The 19,535-nt window shown below is 49.1% G+C and overlaps 1 protein-coding gene across 1 annotated transcript in view; it reads right to left on the bottom strand.

Annotated features, from left to right (window-relative positions):
• Positions 1–19,535, bottom strand: part of flna (filamin A, alpha (actin binding protein 280)) — a 44,222-nt gene that overhangs the window by 15,907 nt on the left and 8,780 nt on the right. Inside the window, exons 3-24 of the mRNA XM_068597726.1 lie at positions 13,113–13,364; positions 11,654–11,751; positions 9,729–9,876; positions 9,472–9,590; positions 9,108–9,185; positions 8,618–8,780; positions 8,323–8,523; positions 6,348–6,485; positions 5,753–5,879; positions 5,540–5,676; positions 5,234–5,430; positions 4,865–4,978; positions 4,634–4,777; positions 4,417–4,540; positions 3,336–3,496; positions 3,122–3,212; positions 2,746–2,915; positions 2,034–2,151; positions 1,834–1,946; positions 1,552–1,701; positions 1,128–1,446; positions 4–177 (exon numbers count right to left, since the gene is read on the bottom strand). Coding sequence (XP_068453827.1) covers positions 4–177; positions 1,128–1,446; positions 1,552–1,701; positions 1,834–1,946; positions 2,034–2,151; positions 2,746–2,915; positions 3,122–3,212; positions 3,336–3,496; positions 4,417–4,540; positions 4,634–4,777; positions 4,865–4,978; positions 5,234–5,430; positions 5,540–5,676; positions 5,753–5,879; positions 6,348–6,485; positions 8,323–8,523; positions 8,618–8,780; positions 9,108–9,185; positions 9,472–9,590; positions 9,729–9,876; positions 11,654–11,751; positions 13,113–13,364 — 3,336 coding nt within the window. The remainder of the gene's footprint in view (positions 1–3; positions 178–1,127; positions 1,447–1,551; positions 1,702–1,833; positions 1,947–2,033; positions 2,152–2,745; positions 2,916–3,121; positions 3,213–3,335; positions 3,497–4,416; positions 4,541–4,633; positions 4,778–4,864; positions 4,979–5,233; positions 5,431–5,539; positions 5,677–5,752; positions 5,880–6,347; positions 6,486–8,322; positions 8,524–8,617; positions 8,781–9,107; positions 9,186–9,471; positions 9,591–9,728; positions 9,877–11,653; positions 11,752–13,112; positions 13,365–19,535) is intronic.

Raw genomic sequence — 19,535 nt, 5'->3', positions numbered from 1 at the left:
CACCCTCCTCGTAGGGCGTGTACTCTACGTTGTAGGTTCCATCCCCAAGGTCGGCCACCAGGGCGTCCGTGCGGCTGCCAGACGGGTTGCTGATGAGGGTTTTGATGTGGTCGCCTCCGGTCTGTGTGAGCGCACGAGCGTCCACGGTGAAGTCTGTGGTCGCTTCACGGAAAATACCTAAAAAAAAAAAACACAGGGCCGGGGACGAGTTTACAAGCAGATACTCTTGATGGAGACAACGGAGAACAGCGCTCTCTCTTCATTTTCCTTTTCGGTCAGAGGGCGGTACAGGTCAGCAGCCTGCTTCTTCTGAATAAACTGCAGAGATAGCAGGAACACTGTACTTCAAAGTGGACGGGCCCCATGTGGCCATAGGGTAAAGGTTAGGGGTCGACACCAGACGCGACTTTTAAAAGCGAAGCCGCTTCAAAAACGCCTTTAAAAAAAAGGCCTGTGAAGCGGGGCCTGCGCACACAACAAGGCGATGAAACCTAATTTACAAAATGGATTCAAACAGACGTCGCACTCTTGCCCTTGCTGAGCTGTGGGATGAGGAGGAGGAGGAAAAAGCCCCAAAGAGTTTTCGGGTTCACGATATTTAAAAAAAAAGGAAAGAGTATGGCGTATGCCTCCATCTATTCCGCAAAGTGTGTCCGGATGACGAGAGCTTTCAGTTGTACTTTCGTCAGTTGGAGCGTTTTCTGAGCAGCGGAGTCGTGTTTCCATCTAGAATTGTAAAGCTCTTTGTAAATAAATACCACTAATATTAGCGCCTCGTTGGAGGTCGCCATTTTCTTTTGAATTCCCCGCTGTTCACACCACACGAAACCAGGAATGAATGAAGCCCGTCTCCTGCTTGATCCGATTGGCTGCCTTGGCCGAGCGCGACATTGACTCCGCGCCTTGCGCTTAAAAGTTGAGAGTATTTTAACTTTTAAGCGCGCTGAAAAAAACACAAGAAAAACGCGCCATGCAGCGGTTTAAAAGGTGCCATACTATACGTAAACAATGGTTTCGCTAGCGTCGCGTTTTGGACAGTCGTCTGGTGTGATCGGCCCCTCAGGGTGAATCCAGTGGCCAGAACACTGAACACATCTTGTCTTTTCATCTTCTACAGCAGGTCTGACCTTTGCCCTCCACTCCCGGTCCGAACACGCGCACCCCGCTGGCGTCGACCGCGGGCTCCACGGTGAGCCGGGCGGGGAAGTTGGGCACGTCCTGGCCGCCGTAGCGGATGGTGAGGGTGTAGGAGCCGGGGTAGAGGGGGATGTAGGTGATGGTGTAGGTCCCGTCTCCGTTGTCCTGGATGTGAACCTCGGCCTCCGTGCCGCTGTCAGAGATGATCTCGATGGTCAGCTCCGCCGGGCCGGCGTTGGTGCAGTCCACGATGAACTCCCCTTTCTCCCCGACCTTGGCGCGCTCCAGACCTGGGCCCGAGCAGCGGACCTGAGAAGGGAGGGGCGAGGACGGACAGATATACACGATGAATGACTTTGCGCATGTTTAACACATCGCTTCTACGGACGTGCAACACGACAGTGAGCGGCTGACCTTGGAAGGATCGGAGACGGGATAAGCTGTCGGGTTGAAGGGGGATCCGGGGATGGGTACTCCGTCATAGGTCAGCTCAACCTGGTAGGGCCCCGCCTCTCGGGGGATGAACTTCACCTGACTGGTCTCCGGGCTCAGCCCTGGCTCCACCTGGAGGGCGACAGGAACAGGACGCAACACATTAACAGCATCCCATGCGAGAGAGGCCACTGAGGACCACAGGTGTGTTCAAACATGGACACCAAGCTTCTCGTATGCAAATCAGCGGATGACGTGTCACACCTTGCTGGCCACCGGCTTCCCTGATGGTGAGGTCACCTTGGCGGCGACCTTCCCCTGACCCCCGGCGCCCTTTGATTTGACGGTTACTTCCTGGTCCTTGCCTACGGTCATCTCTGCAATGAGACAAAGACATCACTGTAAAGCTAGTCCAGATATCAAACGCTGAGAGCTTCTCATATGAGCGGCTGTGAAAGACGCACTGTCTCCCAGGCCGGTGACGTGGATCTTGCTGAGGTCCAGTGTGGGCGCCACGGCAACGTTGAAGGGGCTCTTGGGTATGGGATCTCCACCGTAGGTCACGGCGACACCCAGAGGGCCCTGGGGCAGGAAAAGGAGGCAGAGATGTGATCATCATCATCATCAGTATGTAGGAAAGGGAGCGCACGGCGTGAGGGAACAGAAGGTTCATGACTCGCCACGCAAATGACAGCTGCAACACTTCTGGGGCAATTTACACACATGTGACCGCTGGGGTTCATCCTCAAAACACTTTTTGACCATCAAACATGTTGATCAGGAGCTGATTAGCATAGCTTAGCATGAAGACTAGAAACAAGGGAAAAGCCTAGCTAGCTTAGTAAAAAAAAAAAGCAAAGAAAGCACACACCAATATCTCTTTAGCTCAATAATGAACACATTAATGTATTTGCTGTCCAAACTGGAAACAGCTGTGGGTTTATAGGCAACCAGTGAAAACCAGGAGGTCACTTCCCCCACTGAACTGGTCCAGTGTTTTATTGCAGCAGGTGAGTTTGAGACCGGTTGACCTGACGGTGTCCTGCGGCTGTACAAGACTCTGGAAACGAACCTCATGCACTGAAAACATCAAACCGCCCCTTTACGCGCGCGTGTGTGTGTGTGTGTGTGTGTGTGTGTGCAGAGACTTGGCAGGGAGTGCGTCTCCCATCTCACCTGCTGCACGGGTGTGTACTTCACAGTGTGCGTGTTGTCGTGGTTGTTGATGATTTCAAAGTCCTTCACGGCCTCTCCTTTGGTTGGGCCGCTGAAGTTGCAGTCCAGGTTGGCCTTCCCCGCTGCTTTGGTGCTCACAGTGAAATGAGTGGGCTTGTTCAAGTCAACACCTGAGAGACAGAGGGGACGTTAGCAAGTCCTGACTACAATAAAACACCAACACAACAGTTCCATCCATCCAACATTTCCCAAAGTATCTGAGTCACAGGGTTTCTTTTCTTTTCTGGGCTTCATTGCAATAAACAAACGCAGGTTGTTGGTATGAGCAGGGATCACCGCAGCAGCACACTATGGGAACTTGTGATTGGTTCCTCACCACTGCGGCTCAGTCCTGGTCCCTCGGCTTTGACTTTGCTGGCATCGTGAGAAGGATCCACTTTGATCCTGATGGGCGTCATTGGAATGGCCTGAGGAACAAACAGAGGCCACACCGTGTTCACTTGTTACCAAACACTCTGCTGTCCTTCACGCTGCCACACACACACACACACACACACACACACACACACACACCGCGGGTCCACACTCACCTGGTCAGCAAACAGGACCATGATGGTGTAGCTGCCCGCTCCGGGAGGCGTGTACTTGACGGTGAACGTGTCGTTGTCGTTGCGGATGATGTCGAAGTCGATGTCGGCCTCTGCGGGTCCCACCACTCCGGGGGCACACTTGATTCCTATACTGATGTCACCTGAGGGCAGGAGATGAAATCATGCTTCACATGCAGACATGGAGCCTCTCTTGTCTTCTTCACAGCGACACAAGCGGAGATAAACACACCGTCCAATACGTTGCTCACTCGTGGGCAGTGGCAACAGAGGTAAGGTTGTTAAAGTGTGAGGTTCTTCTCCAGTCAGTGTGTTACTGCAGTACATGAGCTTGGAGAAAGAGCAATGAAGTGCTGGACCCATCTCAGACCCCACGACCCCTGAAGCAGTGACAATCCATTTCTCTAAACTCCATCTACTGTTGGAAATACATGACGGAGAAGTAGCTCAAACAACAAACATCCAAACTATTCCTCAAGGACACTTGCACAAGATACAGCGCAACGTTAGCTTCCACCTGGAGTCACGCCTCGGTCCATCTGATGATGCTCTGAGGGAAAGATCTGCCTCCGAGCTGCTGAACGCTCCACTTTCTGCACTAGCTGGTTGCTAACGTCGTCCTCATGTGAGATTTTGGTTTTAATACGTACAATTCTGTTAATGGACTTACACTAATATTTGATTGAATATTCATGACATTACTATTTTTAAAAGGATTTTTTAATGGATGCTAATTTGAAATCTAAGTCCATTAACAGAATTGTACATATTGTATCGCAAATCAGACACTGACGGCACAGCACTGGGAATTACAGATTTGTTTCAACCAGGGTAATATTTCTCACGGGGTCGCTCACTGAAAAAAGGTTGAGAACTGTTTTAGAGCAGCGAGAGATGCATCTACAGGCCAGAAATACCTTCTGGGTGACGGTTACCTCTGGTCTCACTACAAGTAAGCCTTTAACACAAAGCGGTATTACAGTCTGCAGATCTCCCGTCTGAGCTACTTGTGTGCAGGAGATACTGCTGCGATGCATCGCGTGGAAGGGATTCGGGGCTCTACCTTGGCCGGCCTCGGCACAGTCAACAGTGAAGTATGTTGGCTCGAAGGCCTTGAGGCCAGTCTTGGCCACCCCCGGTCCCGAGACCTTCACCTTGTTGGGGTGGCAGCCGGCTCCGATATTCATCTGTGATCAAGAAAAGTAAAAGCACAAACGCTTAGGAGACGTCCCCGTGAAGAGACATAATCAAACACCCTTTGGGTGCGTCTGTGGACTCACTCTGAAGGGGCTGTCGGGGATGTTGACTCCTCCCCAGGAGACCATGGCGGTGTGTTTGACTGGTTTACGAGGGGTGTAGGTACAGGCGTAGGTGCCGTTGCCGTTATCCTTCACTTGGACATCCACAGGAGACCCGTCCCCGTCCTGTGGGAAGTGGAAAGGACGCGCTCAGAACATGAAGACATGTCTGTGCACATGCAAGGACACACACACACACACACACCGACATACCTGAGCTGCAATCTTCAATGGAGCTTTTCCTCCTTGCTTGGCATCAACCGTGAACTCGGTGGGCTTCCCAACAGCCAAGCCGCTGCTTTGCAGGCCCGGCCCGAAGGCCTTCACCTGCAACACACAGCAGAGCGTCAGGAGGACAGATGCAGGAAAACATTGCTGCCCACGGCAGTTAGACTGTACAAAAGTATCCATCCATCCATCCATCAGTACGGAGGCCGAATGCCGCCATTTAAACAAATACTCGGTTGAATATGTCAAATCCATGTGTAGGTTCATTTGTAAATAAATATGCCAAGAATAAATAAATAGCATGTATCCATTGCTTGATCCTAAAGGCAGCTTGAGTCCTGGGTGTGCGTGCACCTTGTCGGGGTAGAAGTCTTTGGCAGGTGGGTTGACGATCTCCGCCATGAAGGGAGAGTGCTGGATGTCCTCGCTGTTGCACAGCACGTGCACGGCATACTCCCCGGGCTCTGTGGGCCAGTAGCGCACGTCACAGGAGCCGTCGCCCTTGTCGTCACATTCGATCTTGGCCTGAGATGGACCTTCCACGGAGAAGCCTGCACGGGGAACCCCAAAGAGCGTCAGTGAGGACGCGGAGGTCAAACTTCTGGGAACGGAGGGACACCTGCTTTCAGGGTGCTTTCAGGGCGCAGCATCTCTACTCACCCAGCGTTCCCACGTTGTCTCCGACTGCCTCCACCACAAAGTCGGCGGATTTGCCGACAACGCCGCACTCCAGCCCCGGACCCCAGGCCCTCACCTTCTGCTGGCCGGCCTCGGCCCCAATCTTGACCTCGATGGGACTAAACGAGCAGAGCGATCAGTCACAGTCCGTGTGCTTCAGCCGCGGTGCTTGTCTGCATGAGAGCGTGTGTGTACCTGCGGGGGATGTGCTGTCCTCCCCAGGTGATGGTGATGGAATATGTTCCAGGTGTGTTCGGGTAATACTCAAAACCGTACACACCATCTCCAAGGTCCTTCCTTTTACACGGCTCCTCGAGTCCCTCTGCAAACAGAGACGACCATCAATAGCCATTTCTTTTATTTTTGCTTTTTTTTTTCATTTTAGGAGCCCCCACTTTCCCAAATGTGACATCACGGCTGGTGTGAGCTACTTTTCACTCGAAAATGTTTCTTTTCCAGGCGGAAGCAGAGGCCACGTTTAGGCTAACATTAGCTACTCGAGCTTGAAGAAAGTTATCATGATTGATAACACCACCAGCTAATGCTAAAGCTAGTAAGAGTCTGTTGACTACATTTACACTTGAATGGACACGTGGAAATAAACCGTTGGCAAAAGGTTTGCCTTCATTGGGAATGGTTTCTTTGGCTCCCTAAAGGATGTAATCCCCATGGTCCCTCTTCCTACAGCTGCTCTTTGGTCTCCACCATCTTGCTAAACGCTCCACTATGTTCTCAAGGGATGCCTTTCCATGAACAGTCAGAACCAGAGTGGTGTATGCAGGCCACTCACTGGGCCCCTTGATGAGGACTTTGAGCTCCCCGGTGCCGGCTCCTTTGGTGTAAACCTGGAAGTCAGCCGTCTCCTTCACCCTCAGGCCCTTCGGCTGCAGACCACGACCCTTAGCTTTGCAGAGGCTGGGGTTGCATGCTGTGGAGGGAAACACACCATGAAACACAGAGAGAGCGACTCCAACAATGTGATGAGTTCAGCGAGGAGAGGAGGAAAGAGGCACGCAGATGAAAGCTAAACTATTCCCCTAGTTTAAGAAGAAGGAAGGTTGCTGGAAAGCTTTCAGTGCGTCTCAGTCATCTTTTCCCAGCTTCTTCCTGCCCATCTATCTTATCCCACAGAGACCACAGGAAAGAAAATGAGCTTCCTCCATATATCCTGATTAAAAGTGCATAAAATAGGAGCCGCTGAGTCACAGCTTGATGCCCTGCAGGAAGCACAGGAAAGCCACAGGAAGAGAGGCCACTCACAGCGGCTGCAGATATGTTCCAGGAAGTGGACTACACTCTGAGAGGAAGCATGCCGTTATATGTCATTATGTTAAACGCTGTGTTGAAGTCAGCGGGTGACGCCCAATTAACTTACACGTCAACTGTTTTGATCATGAATCATTTCACAGAGAACGGGGATAGCATGTGGTGAATAAAAAGTGTCCTCAGAGATTTATTTATGTGTTTCTTTTGGGAAAAAGGCATCAACCAATCACAGGCGGGTTGAGTTGAACGCTAGCTCTGCAGTTAGAACCAGGGAGAACAACTTTATTGCAACTGGACGAAAGCAGCGCAGACCCACTCCTTCTGTTCTGACCCTTCACAATAAAAGCCCTCCACATTAATATCCACAAGACAGAATTTTGCAAAACCCGAAAGGTGAAAGTTTAAAAAAAATGAACTTTTTATATATAAATAATAGTTTCATTAATAGTTAATACATTACTTACTAATACTTTATAGGTTATAATCCATTCATAAAAACACACCAAATTATTGAAGATTCTTTACTGTGAACTAAAATGCACCAACAATAATGAACATAAACTTGAGGATCACTTTTAATGACTTATTAACATTTAGAAGTGGACACTTGGTTGTGAAGCCGCTTCAGAATAACTGATTTGTGTTATTGGGACCTAAAAAACACGAGTGAACGATATTCTAAGTATCAGCACTGACTCAGTTCTGACTTTAGGATGATTTTTGTTTAACCTGTGCTACATTTTAGCATTTGCTATTATTCCATAACAGACACATTTACAACTGTTTAACTGAGTAGAACAAGCTGGCAACCCAACACCTGTTCTTATAAACTGCATATGAGCTATTACACATTTGTAAATGCTTGGTGAAGCCATGAGTTACAAATGTTCAGACCGTGTTTTCAAAATGTTTTTGACGTCACAGATTACAGCGTTTTTCTTATACTGCATTGATGAAGTATTCTGTGCGTTTAATACAGATGACACCACAAGCTGCTTACAACCCTCCCACTAATCTGTTCATTTCATTCCTAGAAATCCAGAATCTTTAAGCTAAAAGCTATATTTTTTGACAATACTGGGCTACTGTGTCCGCCTACGACTACTCGTGAGTAGGAAGAAGTTAAGCATCCGTTAGCATCGACATCAGAGAATGAGTTGGTGAGGTTCTCTGTTGGGCATGAGTCATTTAGAGCTCACACACTCACAGTATATATAGCAGGCACATATCTACAGTCATGCAATCGCACACACACAGTGGGTACCCAAGAGAGATCCCAGGAAACAGGAAAGGACAGCAGAAGGAAGAGGCCGTTCCAGAGAGAGGAGAGATACCACCGGGCCTCTATCAGAGAGAAGGAAGAAAGGACACAACATCCCATACAGTGGCAGGAGAAGACAGGCACAACTTAGAAGCGGAGATCTTAGACTTCAATACAACGTAGGTGAAGCTCTTCCTATCGCAATGATGCTGCAATGGACCACATGTAGAAGTCCTACCCTCTCCCACGGTGACCGTGAAGGGACTCTTGCTGATCTGACCACCGGCAAAGGTGACGTAGATGGTGTGCTGGCCCTCCTGGATGGGTTTGTAGGTGCAGCGGTAGCTGCTGTTGCCCTTGTCCTCGATGGCGCAGGTCACCGCGGTGTTCTTGCCGGCCGGGTCGATGATCATCACCTCCACCTCGCCAACACCGGCGCCTGAGGAGCGGGAGGAGGGAATACTGGAGTGGTTAGAAAGCCACTGTGTGCTCCGGTCCGTGTGCTGGCGCTCGCGGAGCAGCCGGACCATTACCTGCCGTGTAGACGTCAAAGTACGTGCTCTTGTTGGCGATGTTTCCGGAGGGCTCGAGGCCCGGCCCCTGGGCCGTGGCCTTGCTGGAGTCTCCCTGAGACTTGCCGATCTCCACGTCGAAGGGGCTCTTGGAGATGTGCTGCCCTGCAAACAGCACCGTCACCTACAGGGCAGAAGGCAGATACTGCTCATCCCTCTAGGATTACTGCCGATTCATTCGTGAGCAGTGTGTGTGCTGTGGCTGCTCCAGTGGAGCGGACAGCACACACACATGTCCGGCCCATCCCGGGCGTGGAGTCCTAAAACCCCCCAAAATGCATCTGAATGTTCTACAAACTGTATTATAGTGTTAATACTTGCAAACAGGACAGAATAAGGCATGCTAACAGTTATGCAGTACATTCCTGAAAGAAGTTAAATGATCCTTACGTTTCTTACACTGAAGGATAAATCCAATGCTCAACATGCAAAGTGATGGAGAGCAGCTCACCTTGTGCATGCCGGTGACTTTAGGGATGTAGAAGACCGAGTAGGTGCGGTTCTTATCATTGTTGCCCGTCACTTTAGCCTGCAGGAACGACACAGTACACATGATGACCAGCACACTACAACCAAGGGGTGACATTCAGAGAAAACATTTAAGATGAAATATGGATATTCACGAACATTGAAGTTGCAAATTCATGACTTTTTAATCTAAAGGAATATTCAAGCATTCAAAAAAATGTACCACTTTAATGTTAGACATTCAGGGTTTTCTCTGGGAAACCTTAGCCCTCTCCTCCAGCTGGGTGATGGATTTATTTTTGACCTAGAGGCCCAAATAGGCGTGGTACTAAACCCCAGTGGCTCACCTCCTCTCTGTGTCCTGCAGGGTCCTCCACGTAAACCAGCACCTCGCCCATTCCTGCGCTGATGGTCTCCACGGTGAACAAAGCCTTCTTCATCACAACATTACCGAGAGGCTCCACACCTTCAGAGAGCACACGACAGAATGATCCTGACTGAGTCCAACCTCATGGACTCTGACACACATGAAGACTCTTCCTGCTCTGAACTGATCCAGCTGCTCAATGCACGTGTGTGTCTGTGTGTGTGTGTGTGTGTGTACCTGGCCCATAGGCGCGGGCCTTCTTGGGGTTGAGTTTGGGTCGTAGAGGTGCTCCAGGCTTCAGCTTGGCCTTGGGGAACTGGGACAGGTAGGTCATCACTGAGTGTTCGTCCACATTCGGGTCCACGATCTCTTCAGGGGTGATGACCTAACGGGACGGGACATGAACACACAACTTCTTTTAGCACGTTTTCGTGCCATGAAGACTGCACTACTCACACAAATCAACGCTGTTTCGATTTCGCGTTCAAAACCACATACCAGCCTCTTCCTTCAGAAAGTACCTGAGACTCTCACACACGCCAAGTGGCCTCATGCACACATGCTCACAGCCCGCAGACACCGCGGGGGCGGGGCCAGAGACGGTTTCTGAGCAGAAACCCAGAACAAGCCAGACCACAAGCGACCACAGAGCCAACTGCTGGCACGCTATGCTGTGCCAGCACGCTATGCTGTGCCAGCTGCAGGCTGTGATGCTGCAGGCTGTGATGCTGCAGGCTGTGATGCTGCAGGCCGTGATGCTGCAGGCCGTGATGCTGCAGGCCGTGATGCTGCAGGCCGTGATGCTGCAGGCCGTGATGCTGCAGGCCGTGATGCTGCAGGCCGTGATGCTACAGGCTGTAATGCTACATGCCGTGATGCTACAGGCCGTGATGCTACATGCCGTGATGCTACAGGCTGTAATGCTACCGTCTGTGATGCTGTGCTGCTACAGGCTGTGATGCTACAGGCTGTGATGCTGCAGGCTGTGATGCTGCAGGCTGTGATGCTACAGGTTGTGATGCTGCAGGCTGTGATGCTACAGGTTGTGATGCTACAGGCTCTGATGCTGCAGGCTGTAATGCTACAGGCTGTGATGCTACAGGCTGTGATGCTGCAGGCTGTGATGCTGCAGGCTGTGATGCTACAGGTTGTGATGCTGCAGGCTGTGATGCTACAGGTTGTGATGCTACAGGCTCTGATGCTGCAGGCTGTAATGCTACAGGCTGTAATGCTACAGGCTGTAATGCTACAGGCTGTGATGCTACAGGCTCTGCCAGCTGCAGCCTTTTTGTAGAGAGGTGTATGACAACAACAATCCCAAGGAAACCCAGGACGCTGCTGTTGGGTGGTTACCAAGGCTTCTTTAAAGGATTAGTCCTTATTTTTTTCTTATTGTCAACGAAATCAAATAAGAGCAACACATGTGGATTAACCTGCAGCTAAAAATACTATATTTCCTGCAGTTTCAGTAATATTTGCCAAAAGCTAAGATTGTCCCGATCAAGGTTTTCTTGTTTAACTGTGTACATTATATGTTAATGTATGACATTATGGAATAACATTGATGAATATGCTCATGAAACCTTAATGTGGGATATTTCTTTGGGCTTGTTATGAAGTTACTCAGAGGTACACTAGTAGATGATGGTATAACTGGTATAACTGCCACCTGGATGCTCTGTACTGTGCTCTTTGGTAACGAAACTTAGCCATGTATTTTCACATATCCTTTTGCACAGCGCTGCAACACCAGCACAGGAACAGAGTAGAGAACGGCCTTCTTTTATTCCACCGCGGTCCAGTCAGATACGACTGCATCCTGAGGATGGGCTCGAAAGCCTCTTCTCCCAGACAAGGCCCCCGGACCAGCCTTCTTCAAGAACTGACACGAGTGACCCCTTTAAACATTTACCTTTCAACAGCAACGCAGACCGCAAAGAGAAGTTGGGGTTGTTTGTCACAAGACATTTGTAAGCAAGATTTGTAATGAAACATAGACTATCAGCAGCCTCATATCTTAAAGCCTTTTATCCTCAATGCATAAAGTTAAATATGCAATTTGAGAGCAAAATGAAGACGCTAGTTCTTTGAAGAACTTGTAAATGATTTCATCGTGAACACACTGGTTGTATAAATATTAGACTTGATGGGGTTTCTCTTACCTGTGGGATGCCCAGCCAGTCGTCCGCTTGCTGCATGGCCTCGCGTGCGTTGTCCACTGGTTTGGTCTGATCCCACTGATCCCAGTCAGGACACAGACCTGCAGGAAAGAGAGGTGAGCGTACCATCTCCTGACAATATAATGAGATCACAATGACGGCACTTCTATCTATTGCACTCAAAGCGGTGTCGTGCTTGTCAGGAAGAGAAGCGCCTTCAGTACAAAGACGTATTTCTGATGGATTAGGGCAGTGGTTCTCAAAGTGCGGGGCGCGACCCTCTAGTGGGGCGCGGGGGTATTACAGGTGGGGCGCGGGGGGAGATGCAGATTCTTAAAAAAAATAATGTTTTTTTTATTTTTTTATTTAAGAATCCTTTATTAATCCCACAGTGGGGGGAATTATTTTCTGCATTGTACCCATCCTTATTAATTCAAGAGCTTTGTGCTGCTATAAAGCACCGGGGCTTAGTGTCTTGCTCAAGGACACTTCAACATGTAACTACAGGGACAAATATTAGGTTTTTTTGCACATATATAACTTTATTTGCATTGTTTTAACAAAGGCGTTGGCACATATTGTTAGTTTTTGTCAGATTGAGCAATCTGGTTTACTTCAATGGGATTTACATTTTCTTTAATCTATTTAAAAAAAAAAAAAAAGGAGTCTCAAAAAGTTGGACCATTTTGTTGCAAAGTTGTTGGGGCGGTGGGGCCCCAACATTTTGCTCCCTCAAAAGTGGGCCGTGACAGAAAAAGTTTGAGAGCCACTGGATTAGAGGTCGTGAACGTCTCTGCACACAAACAGAGCGTCTTGCGCTTCAGCCTCGTTGTCCTCAGCAGATACACAGAGAATGCCGAGCACGTCTGATCTTCATCTGAAGGTGGACCGGCAGCAGTGATCATTAGGTGTGGAGTCTGCGGCTCTTCAAGAGGTCGGCCCTTGAATCCACCCGCTGGGTGGGAGGGTGTTGCGCCATCACAAACTCACACCCTGGCAAGCTGTGTTTCTATCTGCTTGTTCATAACTGACTCTGACGCTGCTGGAAATCTGCTGCAGGGAACTCACGCCGACTATCTGTCGGGCTCAGGGCCGCAAGGGCTCTGCAGGTATGTCAAACATCCTGAGCATGTAAACACAAACCTCCTTTATGCCTCACTTGTCCCCACCCCTCCCTAATCTAACATGGCTGTAGTGGGAGGAGTGCCTCCTCATCGCCCCGGCCCACAGATGATGGGCGCCAGTGCTTCACCTGACGTGACCTCAGGCCCGCAGCTGTCAATCAATGTCCTATGTGGACACTTGGAATGCTAAAAGACACGCTAACATGTCCAGAAAAAGCTTCGAGCGCTCCGTACACTTTCCTGTCTGCACACGCACGCATTCTCGTCCTTCACCTGCACTGACCCGGGACACACATGACACATCGCAAGACAAGGAACACAAAAAGGTGTGCACTCACCTGGAGCACAGCTGTCAACCAGGGCTCCCAGGGCCCGACCGGTCTGCCAGTCCCTGTGGAAGTTGGTGATGGGAAGCTCGGGCAGTTTGTTCTGGATCCAGCCCAGCAGCCTCTGCTTGGGCGTCTTCTGTTTGCCGTCATCCGTCTCCTCATCCTCATCCCACATGGGCATGGAGATGGAGTAGTGCAGGATCAAGGTCCAGATCAGACCCAGGATCAGCTTCAGGTTCCCATCCACGATGGCTTTAGAGTCTGGAGTCCAGAGGAAGAGAGGAGGGGGGGAGGAGATGTGAAGTCATGTTACCACCTCTTGAGCACTTAAAACAATCTTACACACTCATAGCAGACAAACATCATTTTATTTAGAAGAGCTTTAGTCCGATAACAAGAACAGAGGTTGGGGGGTTCTCAATGTTTCCAAAGGTGATTGGGAAATGGAACAATACGGTTAACTAGAGTCTGATCTGTGCTCCTCCACTTCAGCCTCTGGGTTTCAGATGAAATGACCGGAGTCTGTTATTCAACGTCTGATGGCTTCGTATGGCTTCGTCTCCAGGGAGGAGTGGGACGCATTCCTAAAAGTCCTGGAGCATGGTCTGGAAACGACAAACCCCCGCAGCGCCGAAGCTTTTAAAAGACTTTCACCTAAACACTGATCCTGTTCCAGTGCAGCTTGTGATACTGCGGTGTGTTCAACGCCGGTGGAGAATTCCCCACATGCAGATTCAAACTCTCACATGTAGCAACAGAATGAGCCAACCAGCACATGGTGGCATGTGTGAGTGCAGAGAGAGCACACAGTGATGCAACCAGAAGCTCGCCCGGCCATTTCTTTAGTTATTGACGTCTAGACTGGAATGATTGTCGGTAGCAGTCGCTCAACTCCAACAACAATAAAAGCTCCACTCCCGAGGAGGTTGTTTTCTTGGATGTTTTGCATGAGGGTGATGGGGCTGCAGATGGGGGGGCTGAATATTTAAGGCCAGCAGTAGGAGGGTCTGAAAGCCGTTTGTCCCAGAGCTGCAGGATCGGGATGAAGGGGGTCTGAAGGGTGGGGGTTGGGGGGGCCCCGTCTGGAAAAGGCAGTCAAGACATGAATAAAAGCTGACGAGTTCTTTTGCTTTACATGCCGAGCTACTAACTCGGCGCGCTGCTCGTCCCAAGTCGTGTTCCAACACAGAGATGGGCTCGCCAGCTGCGATACACCACATGTCCGGATGAACACACACCATCACCATGCAAAGCTGGATCATTCCAGGAACAGAGTGCCAGCTCAGGAATGATAGCAGAAAGGGCAAGCCGAGAAGCAGGGGACAGGAAAGGAAAGAGGGGGAGGCACCAAGAGATAGAAGGGCAGCCTGGAGACAGTCAACTTTACTTTGTAGCCCGATATCACACGGCGGCAGCAAGAGGAATAAACTCCCTCTCCATGAAATGATGCAGAGAATTTATCGGAGGTTGTTTTTTTTTTACGTGTTCACGTACTGGATGGGAGGGGGCGTGACGTGTACCACAGGTTGCCACTCGCAGCAGGAATGTTACTCAGCTGAAGCAGAAGTGTGTCTCGTCGTGGCCGTCAGCCCGACCACAACAAACCCAGAACAAGAGCGCACTGTGTTCAACTAATGAGCATCAGAAACGTTGATTGTCCCCCAGTTCATGAAATGGAGAGAAACTGCGGGCAGACATTTTCTTTGTCATTGCATCCTACAACGTGGCAGCAGCAGGTGATGAGCACTGTCGAGCTCGCACCGCCACTCTGGATGTGAGAAAGCCGTCCAGCGCAGGACATGGGCAGAGAGGGCTGTGAGGACATCCATGTTCATGTGTGTTGCGCTCTGATTCAAACCTCTACACACACACACACACACACACACACACACACACACACACAAAGCCACTAAACATGCAAGGAATCTGCCAGCATTCCCGGCAGACCACAGTGCACCGAGCAGATGCAGCCCATATACGGACACAGACGCAGATCAGTCTCCCTGCTGACTCATAACCAACCAACAACCCCCCACCCTCCGCCCAAGATATGAAGGGGCAGGTTCAACCCATGCTACCGTATGGAGAGTGTGCATGTTTGTGGTTTATGCTCCATCTGCCCCCGAAAACTCCCATGACTCATCTATGTGGCTCGTAGCTGCAGACCCCCCACCCCTCCCTCCCTCTCCCTCATGTGGCATCGCTATGACATCATCGCAACCCCTGACCCACAGCCTGACCTAATCCCAGCATCTCAGTGAGGGAGAGGGAGGAGAACGCTCAGAGAGGAACAGTTCTGCACAATATTCGGGCTGCATTGCCACATCTGGTGCACATTAGTCCTGGGATGTTGTAAAGGACCGAACAGCACAGCAGGTCTACGCGGACCCGAGGACTGTCCTCCCCCTGTCTATCGCTCATGATGTCCTCATATTTATACACTATATCCACCAACACATGCTCAAACATGAGCATTGTCCATAAGACTCCCCTATAAACATGAGCATTGTCCATAAGACATTATACTCTCAACATTGTGTGTCATGTGCAGCGCAGAGTGAGTGGGACCATCACGTCGTAGTTACTTTGGGCAGACTCCTTAGACATTAAGACTAAATGTGTGCACACGTCTGGAAAAGAGAGAGGTTGAAGTGACCAAACCCTGGTCTGACAGTCTCTCTGAGGAACACACACACACACACACACACACACACACACACTTCTTCTTTCCCTCCTCGAAGTCCATGCAACAAGCCACACTGGAGGTACTACACTTCCTCCTTTTCCTTTCTACTCCTTCCAGTCCTCCTCCCTCCCTTCTCTCCACTCCCTCCGCTGGAAAAAGTTCCTCCTGGTTTTTTAGCCTTAAAAGGGCAGAAGCAAACTGGATCCTGGCAGCCCTCCCATTCCCCGGGCTCTGGTTACAGAGGGAGGGAGGACAGCACAGGGGAGGGCCCAGAAAGAAGAGGAGAAAATACTAAATAAAAAAATAAAAAAATGGTAAGGAAAAGTGCTGTGTGGGACATTTTTAAAAAGCCCACACTGACAACAGCACCCGCTGAGGATGGACGGAAAATTAGAAAAATGTTGAAGGGATAGGCAAGAGAGAAAAATGAAAATCATGAACAAAGTGGGAGCAGCGAGTATAGGGACAGACGAAGAGAGAGGCCGAGGAGGTGAGAGGAGGACACGGGCATCACATAAAACAACGAACAAACTAAGTGGGGGGGGGGTTTAACAAATACCAGGCGGTCGTTTCCTGGAAACCTCTGAGAGAACTGCGATGAACCAGAAGAGCAGAGTTGGGGTTTCGGAGTAATTGGTAGTTCTCGGCCTGGCAAAAATGATTTGGGCCTGGAAAAGTAGATCCCAGCGTGAGAGTGTTTGGAGGTAAAACCTTGTAATTGACAGAACACAGAGCGCAGACAGCTGCCATCATCCTGTGCAGTTGTTTTAGTTTGATTTGGTCCAAAAAAAAAGAAGAATGTTTTTACTTTACAGGATGTGATGAGTCATTGCAGTTCATATGCAAGTTGCCAATTTTTTGGAAATATATAACTTATTGCAATATCTGTGAGTGAGTGAAATACTATGTTGCTTTATGTGTGCTTGTTCAGTCTGAACATGAGGCATGGGGTACTGGGGCATGTTTCCAACTCTGATGTAATGCAATAGCCTGAATACCACTGGACTGAATGGGAAAGCACACTCTGCTAATCCTCAGTATCCACTTGAGCAGTCCTCTTTTGCCTGTGCAGACAGGAAGTTATGCTAATGTTAATGAGTGGGCAGGAAATGATCCATTTGGACCCGACTCTCCAAACTCTCCGTTATCTCCCTCAAACGTTCCTCTCCGCCCTTTGCCCCACCCTTTCATCTCCTTTCTGTGTGAGATTTCATTTGATGTTGTTTGACATCCCGAACACAAGCAGGCTCTCAGTATGCAGACGGTTTTTCCCCAGATTTCCCCTGTTGCAGTCATTACCTGATCACGACTGACGTCTCGGGGGTTTCTTTAGCGTTCTTGCTGTAATGGACCTTTGGCTAAGCCCCGCCCCCCTGCTTTGTCAAGCTGTCAGAGCTACGTCACTATGAAGTCCACACTGTCAATAAACGTCCTTTCCATCACAAATCATATCTATTGTTGTGGCATAGTGATTTCATAGAGAAGTAGTCAGTAAGTTCTCCAATGTTTCATTCAATTCAGTTGATTTTGTATAGCCCAGAATCACAAATGATCCTCAGAAGGCTTTACAATCTGTACACATGGACATCCGCACATTGGATCAGGAACAACTCCCCAAATAGAGATAGTAAAAACCCTTTCGCAACAGAGGAGGATCCCTCTCCCGGGATGGACAGCAGCAATAGATGTCACGTGACCAGAATGAGCAACGTGACAGAGTTTCAGCACATTACATGAATATGACGAAATGAATATGTTTGAAGGCTATATCACGATGTAAAAAGCTGATTCAGCAACGAAATGAGATTAAAAGAAGATCCCAGTGTGTACGTGAACGAGCACGTCGCCTGGTGATTGAGACAGAAGACAATGAAATGAACGAACAACACTGTCTCTGTAAAGCCGGGTAGGTTTTTCTTCACGGTTATAAAAGAAGCTAGCGTGCTAACGCTAGTTATTGGTTCGCTAACATACTCTGCTAATGTTAGCTCCTAAGGTGCCTTTAGTTTAAACCTACAAACCGGCTGTAAACACGTTGTTGTCCTCAAACTTCTATGGCAAACTTGTTCGCCAACAGTGGCTTATTTACACGTCCAGCAGAGGCGTAGCAACATTAGCACTCATTTGGAGTTGTGTTCCTAGCGACCTGATGAATGGAAGTCCAATAGTCAGTCACTCTCCTTTTAACTCGGTTTTGTTCTCCAACTTTTGAGAAAAATAGCTTAGATAAGACCGATAAGAGCATTGAGAGAGCTAAAACAGTAAAGTTGAGGACAGACTTCTTTTCCCGAGCAGAGGAGTCGCCCCCTGCAGGCCGGCAGAAAGACTGCAAGTTAAGACACGACAGCTTCAAAACCACTTACTACTGTGTTAAAATGGATATTGTGAAGGATGCGTGTTACTGCTTTCCATGTTTTCAGTTGAAAGGGTAAGATAATATCATCTTATCTCTGTGAAGTTACAGTATCACGTTACACTGCCTTAGATGAGGGTTAGGGTTCGAGCAGAAGGATAACGTCTTCTGTGAGCTTGTTTATCTCGTTCTTTCAGGAATATAACAGGAGGAGACAGCTTCGTCGTTGCCACAGACGGGTCTGTCTCAACCTGCATGTCTCTGCTCCCAGGCTAAGCGCCGCCAGGTACAGAGTTACACCACAGCTCCGTTTATTTACCATCTTCAGTTGTGACGGGGAAAAGTTTGGCACTACCGCTGCTGTTTTTAATGTTGCCCAACAAACTCCACACAAGCTCAGTCAGGTACCGATAAAGAGTTGTTTAGTGAAGGGATTTAAAAACTGGGCGGGCTGCTGACAAGAAAAAGAATAAACAAATGAATATTATTAATATAACATAGTACATAGGTAGTGTGTGTGAAAGCTCCGTTGTACATCAAAGAGAATATGCCGATGCATGGGTGTGATGAGCACAGTGCAATATGAACACAAGCTGACATGCACAAGAGATGCGTCCTCACGGAACTACTGATTTAAAGATAAACCTCCTCATAATCCCAACTAATTGAATATGCAGACATATGTGAAGCACATGCGGAGTTTAGAGTGACATTATCAGACATGATGGAGAGCCTCAGCCTGTTTTGACCAGCGCTGATCAGTGATCCGTGTCTCTTCCATCTCCACTACAGTAGATGGCAGCCCTGCCACTCTTCAACCACGCTCCTGGCTACAAGTGAGTTGTGCCCTGGACTTATCAGTAATCATGTGTGTGCTGCCGGTGCCAGATCATGTGGGCTTTGTCCAAACTGCAAGCAGCGAGAGAACGAGGTCCCCACATTGCGCTACGTCCTTTGTCCTGTTATGTTATTATGTTTGTATTTGTTGTTAGGTGACTGTTGAGGTTTTTCCAGCTTCTCAGCCTGCTGAAAGATCCACCATGACAACCACTATGGATCCATTTCACGTAATAACAACCCTCACCTCAGTGGTGCTACTGGTCCACGTGAGGTACCTGTGATGACGCTGGTGCAGCAGACAGTCCAAGCTAAAGTCTATGCTTCATGTATTAAATTTGTGGTCTCTCCTGACCATCAGGGGGCGACTCCTCTGGTTGTATAGAAGTCTGACTTTACTCATAATGTATTCCCTCAGTAAACTTTGTAAAAATGAGTTCATGGCCTCAATCTCTAGTTTCGAGTCTTCTTCAATTCTTCAACTGCTTTAGGGCGGGGCTACCTTGTGATTGACAAGTCGCTTCCACAGCGTTGCCGGTCTGGGAGTCGTCCATGT

The sequence above is a fragment of the Clinocottus analis genome, unplaced genomic scaffold (genome assembly GCF_023055335.1).
Source record: "Clinocottus analis isolate CAN_PGR_092001 unplaced genomic scaffold, fCliAna1.0.p SCAF_4, whole genome shotgun sequence".
NCBI lineage: Eukaryota > Metazoa > Chordata > Actinopteri > Perciformes > Cottidae > Clinocottus > Clinocottus analis.
Note: the sequence above shows the minus strand (reverse complement) of the source record. Positions and strands in the feature narration are given on the sequence as shown.